The 9,034-nt window shown below is 45.6% G+C and overlaps 1 protein-coding gene across 4 annotated transcripts; it reads left to right on the top strand.

Annotated features, from left to right (window-relative positions):
• The first annotated feature begins 512 nt into the window (after positions 1 to 512).
• Positions 513 to 8,748, top strand: LOC311121159 (cyclic AMP-dependent transcription factor ATF-7-like). Of its 4 annotated transcripts, none has more exons than XM_084195680.1 (13): positions 513 to 570; positions 1,818 to 1,879; positions 2,014 to 2,110; positions 2,295 to 2,422; positions 2,526 to 2,684; positions 2,963 to 3,126; positions 3,205 to 3,298; positions 3,456 to 3,575; positions 3,873 to 4,055; positions 4,394 to 4,453; positions 4,654 to 4,842; positions 5,435 to 5,540; positions 6,927 to 8,748. In XM_084195680.1, the coding sequence occupies exons 2-13, from the start codon at positions 1,832 to 1,834 to the stop codon at positions 7,157 to 7,159; spliced, it is 1,581 nt and encodes a 526-aa protein (XP_084051806.1). In that variant the 5' UTR covers positions 513 to 570; positions 1,818 to 1,831; the 3' UTR covers positions 7,160 to 8,748. The 4 variants fall into 4 exon arrangements, with proteins under 4 accessions (XP_084051806.1, XP_084051807.1, XP_084051805.1 ...); XM_084195681.1 differs by having other exon boundaries at positions 2,295 to 2,428; positions 6,900 to 8,748; XM_084195679.1 differs by having other exon boundaries at positions 515 to 570; positions 2,295 to 2,428.
• The last annotated feature ends 286 nt before the right edge of the window (positions 8,749 to 9,034 follow it).

The following is a 9,034-nucleotide window of genomic DNA, read 5'->3' as shown; positions in this document are numbered from 1 at the left end:
ATCTGTATATAATGATGAGATGCTCATGTCTCCGCCCTAACAATGGGAGTCGTTGTCCCAAAGAAACGCATTAGGCTTATTTTGGACAGATTTTGGATAGAGTCCATTTTCTTTGTTTAATAATCAGCACTACTCAAACTAAAATGTTTTGCCGGCAAGGTGGGGGGGTTCCCCAACCAAATCTCGCTTAGGGCCCCCAAAGGCTAGGGCCGGCCCTGAAAGGATACCAAACAATGGACTGTAATTTTCCACAAGTAGAAAATATTCTGCCATTATACATTTGTGTAGGCTTGCACTTACATCAAGCATACAACATACAATGTATCATATTATGATGAAAATGTTTTGAAAAACACCGTGATTTGTCAATTGCAGGGCTCTCATCATAGTTAATTTTTTTTGCCATTTGAGGACACATTCAATGATCCTCATGTTTACATAATACCCGACCCCAGTAATCCTGTTACGTAAGAAATTGAACAGTTTCACCTCTCGCGCGATTTCAACCCAACGCAGGCAGCGCAGTGTAGGATTTCCAGCAGCGGAGAAGGGGAGAGGTAGGGACGTTGGGTGAGTTTGTAAACATTTGACTTGCTCGTGTTCAGATATCAAGATTTTACCGAATAGCCTTTGTCGCGGAACAGGTGTATTGACCGTCTGTCACATTACCTTCCCCTTCCTGAAATACTTATTTGACGCGCCTCGATTTGTGTCAGTGCACTAACGTTAGCCTAGCCAGCTAACATAACGTTAGCTAGCTAACTACCCAGTGTGTTGTGTACAGAAGTATCCCCTGGTAAGGCGTTAGCTAGCTAGCTATTGTTTTGCAGAAAAAAGGGGAAGGTAAATAAAACAAGCTAATTTAGCAAAGCGACCGCCAAGAAGCCCTTTTAATTCGCTCGGCCGTGATTGCCAATGTGGTTGATGGTCTGCTGTAACGTTACTGCCTGCCTGTACCAAAACATCTGATCTGATCTGATGTGATGATGATGATGATGATGATGGCCTGTCAGATTTTGGATAGTGAGGTCCATTCTTCGTCCTGTCTGACATTATCTATCTAGCTAACTAATTAGCTAGCTAGCTATATCTAGCTTGACGTGCTGTTGTGATCATTGGCCCATAGTTAGTTAGCGAACAAGCAAGGGGCAAGATGGCTAGCTAGTTCGCTACCTTGTTCGCAGAGTCTGTCATTAGCTAGTTAACGTTAGGTAGTTTCTGTCTTAGTTGAGACCATATACATTAAAACCAGGGTTGAGACACTCGCCAACGCCGATTCTGTTGTAAACCGTTTTGCAACAGAAACCGTTTACTCCAAACGGAAAACGAGAGTTATTCAGGTTGGTCCCTCCCCGTTTAGTTCCGTTTGCTCCATTTGGTTCTTAAACGGTTTCCGTTGTAATACGTAATGAATAGACCCCATGAGAACTGCGCTGTTTGTTGACAATCAGCAGAAAGGTGGCAATTTAGCTAGGACAATAGAAGCTAAAGGGCGTATTTTACAATTCAAACACACTAGCTAGTTAAGACTATCACATTTTGACTACCTAGCTGGGACATATATTTAATATAACTTTTTGCACCAAGAAAATGTACGTGTCAGCATTAATATCTTTGTTTGATAGTAACGTTAGCATTTATTTTATTTTTTCATTGTAGTGTAAACAAGGTGCTTTAATTGGAAATACTGAACATGTAGGCAATAGGAAATCCTTATGAATATCAGCCTCAGTTTTTTTAATGCTACCTAGGTGTTAGAGGCAGAGACAAAATAACACACTTTCATTCTCTTCCTCTCCCATACCTCTTTATTGCAGGTTATTTGTGTGAGATGGGGGACGATCGACCTTTTGTGTGCACCGCCCCAGGCTGTGGCCAGGTAAGGTCTAATTTCCCCTCCTTTTCTCTTCATCCCTCACTCTCTTTTCCTACTCTACCTCCTGTCTTTACAGATCTCGGATTTTAGGAGCCATCAGATGACTCACCTCTGTCTTGCATTTTCTTTGTGCACAGAGATTTACCAATGAAGACCATCTATCAGTCCACAAACATAAGCATGAGATGACCCTAAAATTTGGTCCTGCCAGAACTGACTCGGTCATCATCGCAGGTGCTTAACTTTACTATTCCCAGCATTTCTCAATTACACTGTATGAGAAAAACATATTTTTGTCTAGCTGTCAAACCACCACCACCCTGTGTGGACAGATGATCAATCTCTGTTGTTGATAGAGGGGATTTACCTGTACTGTGAAGCCTCTACACCAGTGTCTCCTCTTTCTCTCTACCACCAGACCAGACCCCCACGCCCACCCGCTTCCTGAAGAACTGTGAGGAGGTGGGTCTGTTCAATGAGCTGGCCAGCTCCTTCGAGCAGGAGTTCCGGAAGGCCCATGAGGACGACCAGAGGAACAAAAACCCGGTGAGGGTGAGGACGGTGGAGGGGCTAGGATGGGTTTGGTTTTTAAACACGGGTAGTTTGACCGACTGATAAATATTGTGTCTGATTGTTGGTCCCGACACAGCTCCCGGCCCCTCAGCTTCTGGCCCCACCCCTACAGACCCCGTCTGGGGTGAAGGAGGAGGATGATGGGCCTCTGGAGGTTGACTCCTCCCCCCCAGGCAGTCCTGACTCCACCTCCAGCATGTCAGACAGCAGCAAGGAGCCAATGGGGAGAGGAAAGGTACGACCTGGGGGCGGGGCGAACAGGGTGTATGGTTGAACAGATTAATTGATGTGTGTTCTTTCCTCTTGTCAAGTTTGCATGGTAACTTGGGTGAGAGAGAAAGAAGGGAACAGTGGTGGCCAGAGAGTAAAGTAATCACTTAACTATGAGGCAAGTAAAGAAGATGTCAGCAAAAAGTAGACAATTAGTGGGTGTCTTAGTGGGTTCAACTCAGCGGCCTATAGTGTCCAACTCCCATCTGAGTTTCACTGACTGGATGTGCTTTGTGTTGACAGGAGACTCTTCCTCCTCCACGGCCATTGTTGAGCTCCACCCCCACGCCAACCATCGTACGCCCAGGGTCCCTCCCCATTCACCTTGGTTACGACCCCCTGCACTCGACCCTGCCGTCACCAACTTCTGTCATCACACAAACCCCACCCTCCAACAGACAACTGGGGTGAGTCTAATTTACCAACATCTGTCTTTATTTGTATTCTCTCTGTCTATTTCATTTATACTAATCTCCTGTTCTCAGCTCTCCGACAGGCTCCTTCCCACTGATAATGCATCTCCCCAACGGACAGACTGTCCCTCTCCTCCCCAGCCCAAATATGACCTCCGTTATATCTGTGAGAATCAATCACATTTATTTATAATGCCCTTTTTACATCAGCAGTGTGAGTGAAAGTAGTAGATGTCTAATTAACATGAACAGTCTTGATAATGGCAGATATTGGTAGGTGTTATTTTGAACTCTTATTTTGTCTCTTCTTGTGTAATGTGTAGCTGGCGAGGCCATTTAATATGGTGCCCAACATCCCTGGGATTCCAGGCCCTCCGATTGGTGGGACCAGCAGCAGCTCCTCCTCCCCATCTGGGTATAGTCTACACTCAGAGGCCAAGATGGTGAGAGGCGCATGCACTGGCGGACACACACACACACACACACACACACACACACAAACACACACTACACACCACACACCACACACACACTACACACCACACACGAGTTAAGGACCAAATAGCAGTGGGCCTATCCATACCCCTGGCATTGTGGCAGTGGAAGGCACAGGGTTGCAAAGGGAGGCAATGTTACTGGTAACTGTTAATTACCTAAATTACTTGTAGTTTTGCAACCCTAGGAAGGCATGTTGTTGACATCTGTATGGCATTTCTGTGTGTCCCCCTCCCTCTCTGTAGAGGCTGAAGGCAGCGCTGACCCAGCAGCAGCAACAGCATGGCCCAGGGGCTCAGAACGGGGCTGGAGGGGGCCCAGGGGGGGCGGGAGGGGGTCCAGGGTCCAGCCCCGCTGTCCCCCAGAGACATGAGCAGAGCCAGCAGCCCTCGCAGCATTCTGACACCCCCTCACCTGCACAGCCACAGGTAAAACACATACATACTGATACAATACCTAAGGGTCAGGTGGAATCTGCTAGAGGCAGGACGGCCTTAACCTCCTGAAATGATACAAATACTGGAAAGAACACTGAACAAACCAAAAGCTGCTACAAAACATGTTTTGTAGATTACATATGCTGGCAACTCTGTAAAGGTATTGATAAGAGAGAACTTCTCTGCAGATTCCGTCTGGCCCTATATATTTGGTAATGCATTATCTCACGTCGATTGCATGTATTTGCGTACATTTTGTGCACAAACAGTGAGTACAAAAATGCACAGGCACACTCTCATGCATATATGATTTACATATACTCACACAGCAAACCAGCAGTGGCTCCTCCTCTCCATTTGGGTATAGTCTACATTCAGAGGACATGATGGTGAGAGGCGTATACACGGGCACACTTTGAAATACACATTCAAATGCACTTTTACACTCACACACACAAGCTCACACTTGTGCACTCTTGCATTCTCTCTCTCTCTCTCTCTCGTGCTCTCGCTCTCTCTCTCTCATATACACACACTCATGCACACACACCCAGTCCAGAGTGTATAACACCCTCCCCATCCTCGCCAGGTGTCCCCGGCCCAGCCCACCGGGGGTAGGAGGCGGCGGGGTGCGGAGGCCGACCCAGACGAGAGAAGGCAGCGCTTCCTGGAGAGGAACAGGGCGGCGGCGTCTCGCTGCCGACAAAAGCGCAAGGTTTGGGTTGGCTCTCTGGAGAGGAAGGCAGAGGACCTGGCTACCATGAACGTCTCTTTGACCGTGAGTCTACCGCACTACGACCGTAACTGGACCTAGACTGTAACTCTCTATTACAGTCAGTTACAATAGACCATAACTGGACTCAGCAGAGAAAGGAAAAGGCAATGAGAAAGGCAATATGTCACTTTTTGGGCGACCCGACCAAATTCACATACAAGAAGCGGTAGATCTGTTCTATGTGAGTTATTTCTATGCTTCCCATTCTTACATTTCATTTTTGCATCTTTCGGTTTTGTACACCAACTTCAAACAGCTGAAAATACAATATTTTTGGTTATGGAAAATATATTTCACAGTGGTTTAGATGGTACAATGATTCTCTAGACTATACTTGCTTGTTTTGTCACAAACTGAAATTAGGCGAACTATTAGAATTTTAGCAACCAGGAAATGGCGGAGTGATTTCTGCATAGTGCGTCTTTAAAACCATGAACCCGTCTGTGATTGTATTATACTGGTATGAGCCCTAATATGATTCTCGTGCCCATGGGGTTTTGGTGTATGATTGTCAGTGGTTGAGAAGACAATAAATGTTGTGTGTACATTGTCTTGTGTGTTCATGCCTATATGTGATGTGTTCTGTTTCTATCAGAATGAAGTGGGTCTGCTGAGGAATGAGGTGACACAACTGAAACAGCTGCTACTGGCCCACAAAGACTGCCCTGTCACTGCCATGCAGAAGGCGGCTTCCTACTTAGGTAATTAAGACAAAACATACTTTTGGTCATGTAGTGTATGTGGACACCTGCTCGTTCTCATTCCAAAATCAATGGCATTAATATGGAGTTGGTCCCCCCCTTTGCTGCTATAACAGCCTCCACTCTTCTGAGAAGGCTTTCCACTAGATGTTGGAATAGTGCTGCGGGGACTTCCATTCAGCCACAAGAGCATTAGTGAGGTCAGGCACTGATGTGGTGCGATTAGGCCTGGCTTGCAGTCGGCGTTCCAATTAATCCCAAAGGTGTTCGATGGGGTTGAGGTCAGGGCTTTGTGCAGGCCAGTGAAGTTCTTCCATACCGATCTCGACAAACCATTTCTGTATGGACCTCGCTTTGTGGACTTGGGGCATTGTCATGCTGAAACAGGAAAGGGCCTTCCCCAAACTGTTGCTACAAAGTTGGAAGCACAGAATCGTCTAGAATGTCATTGTATGCTGTAGCGTTAAGATTTCCCGTCACTGGAACTAAGGGGCCTAGCCCAAACCATGAAAAACAGCCCCAGACCATTATTCCTCCTCCTCCAAACTTTACTGTTGGCACTATGCATTGGGGCAGATAGCATTCTCCTGTCATCCGCCAAACCCAGATTAGTCCGTCGGACTGCCAGATGGTGAAGCGTGATTAATCACTCCAGAGAAGTTGTTTCCACTGCTCCAGAGTCCAATGGCAGCGAGCTTTACACCACTAGCTGACGCTTGGCATTGCGCATGGAGATCTTAGGCTTGTGTGCGACTGCTCGGCCATGGAAACCCTTTTCATGAAGCTCCCGATGAACAGTTCTTGTGCTGACGTTGCTTCCAGAGGCAGTTTGGAACTTGGTAGTGAGTGTTGCAAACGAGGACTGATGGTTTTTACGCACTACGCGCTTCAGCACTCGGCGGTCCCGTTATGTGAGTTTGTGTGGCCTACGCATGGTGATCTTAGGCCTGCTCGGCCATGGAAACTGACTTGTTGGAAAGGTGGCATTCTATGACGGCGCCACGTTGAAAGTCACTGAGCTCTTCAGTAAGGCCTTTCTACTACCAATGTTTGTCTATGGAGATTGCATGGCGGTGTGCTTGATTTTATACACCTGTCAGCAACGTGTGTGGCTTAAATAGCCGAATCCACTAATTTGAAGGGGTGTCCACATACTTTTGTGTATATATAGTATACACGAATCAACTATCAATCACACAAGTCTGTCATTCACTCCATCTGTTAGATTTTTTATTTAGGCTCATTTATCTGTCCCCCATCAACTTTTGCATCCATCCACCCACCTACCGATCAATCTATCCAGGATCAAACTCCAACTCATCCATCTAACCTATTGCTTGCCTGTCACCTCTCTTTAAGGGTGAATGTTTCTCTCTCTGTCTGTAGCTGCAGGAGGAGAGGAGAGCTCCAGGGATCCCCCCTCCGAGCCTACGGGGTCCACAGCCCCGGTCATCCAGCACGGGCCTTTGGCCCCTGTCCCCAGCCCTGGTGCCATCACCGTCAACGGGCTGAGTGTATGCGCGGCTGAGGCAGTGGCCATGTCAGTCCTGGCCGGGATGGGGGCGGCCCACCAGGGAGGGGTCCTCATGGCCACACAGCCTCAGCCAGCCCCCAGATGATGTGCAGGGAGCCAATAAGAACTTTAGGATGCTGGACTGGTACAATTATGTGAGAGATTGAAAGAGAGAAAGGGACCTGATTTGAAATCTGAAATCCCACCAGTTGTTGATAGAAGGGGAGGTGGGGGTGAGAAGTACTATCTCCAACCTATGCTCTGTGACCTTGGATACAGTGGCAGCCAGGAAAGGATGTTGGGAGTTGACATCCTGTCAAAGCCACAACCCCCCCCCCCAGACACACACACACACACACACACACTCTCTCTCCCAGCCAAAGATAATCACTGAACATACCGAGTTATCCCGCCACTTTTGCCCTTTTTCTGACGGATCCCTGCTTGGAAGCACTGTCACTGCATATATACAAGCGTATGTACATACTCACACCTCGTGACATACACACACACCCACTCGATCACCGAATGTAGTGTGTTTTTGTTTTTGTCTATTTGCAACTCTCTCTGCTGTCTACAGTGTAAATCTCTCCTTACATATCTATCTTCTTCATGCAGCTGTTAATCCATGGGAAACTATTTTAGGGTTGAATAAGCGTGAGATATTGTTTTCCCTTTGTCATGGAGTGAGCCAAAGTATGAATACATTCATTGTCTGGCCTTTTAAAAACAATTTTTTAAATCTTTTTTATAGGAATTATGCATTCTGACAATGTGTATGAAACCCTTATTGACTGCATGAATATTAGAGGATACTGATGAAGACCACTGTCTGTGTGCTGGTGTCTGCTCATATTGCTTGTTTTATCATACTGCTTTTCTCTCCCACTTTTTAAAGTGATATCAAATGACTGATGCAAACAATGATAATGTCCTAATGTAACACTTGAAATGGTTAGGTTTTAGATTATACTTTATGTAGTAATCAACAAACTCTTCATTAGATTTATACATAATTTACCCAGGCTAAGTTGAAAAAAAGTAGTGCAATATATTTTTATATTCAATACAAATATTAATGTTTAGCTAAAACGTGTAGTGACAGTGGTAGAACCGTTTGTTCTAATTCAATGAAAACAAATTACATTCTAAATGATCAAGGAAATATAAACCTACGACATATTCTTGAATGCAAATCTCGATTAGGGGACGTCTATATGGAGTTATAGATCATGTCCTAGTCTCAGGTGCTTTGCGCCATTTGAAAAACTATACTGTCTATTGGAGTATATCACTTTTGTAAGACACTTCATTTAAATATTTGTTATGAAATGTCATTGAGTGATGTGTCCTTTTCTTTTTTTACCACCTCATGTTGTGTTGAGGAAAACCATAGTGTTTGTTGCCTCATCTTTTTTGAACATATCAATGTTCTGTTTGTCATTTTGTTGTTGTTGCTGTAACTTCTCCACACTGCGTCATGTTACCAGTCCCCTCGTGTTCTGTCAAGAGGATGGGTATGTCTGTCTTCAACAGTGAACCCAGAGTGTAACCTCCCAAACTATTATGGAATTTGATTGTCTCCAATGCGTCGAGAGGGCGTTTTTTCCCAAAATAATTCCACCTCAAGGCGGGTGAAATGAACTTGTGTATAGTCTCAACTAATAAACTGTCTCTGGCAAAATAAATAAGTTAATGGCAACAATGGTTTTAGGTTAATCTTTTTCATGCTGAGTATCTCTAAGTGCCTATCCCCTTGGTATAGAGCTCTATGACAGGAGGAGCAGAAGCTGTCTGATGCAGTACTGGCTCAGGGTGCTCAGCCACAGGGGCAGACAGCTCTCCAACTCCAGAGGAGGAATAAGGATGGACTGGTGGTATGAGTGTGCACAACAAGCACAGGAAACAAGAGAAGGGGAGAATCCTAACTTCCACTAAATCGATTTTTCACTTGAGTCTCCCATTGACATGAATGTATGAC

Source organism: Coregonus lavaretus, assembly GCF_964263955.1.
Source record: "Coregonus lavaretus genome assembly, contig: HAP1_SCAFFOLD_1003, whole genome shotgun sequence".
Classification (NCBI taxonomy): Eukaryota; Metazoa; Chordata; class Actinopteri; order Salmoniformes; family Salmonidae; genus Coregonus; species Coregonus lavaretus.
This window is presented reverse-complemented; position numbering and strand designations above follow the sequence as displayed.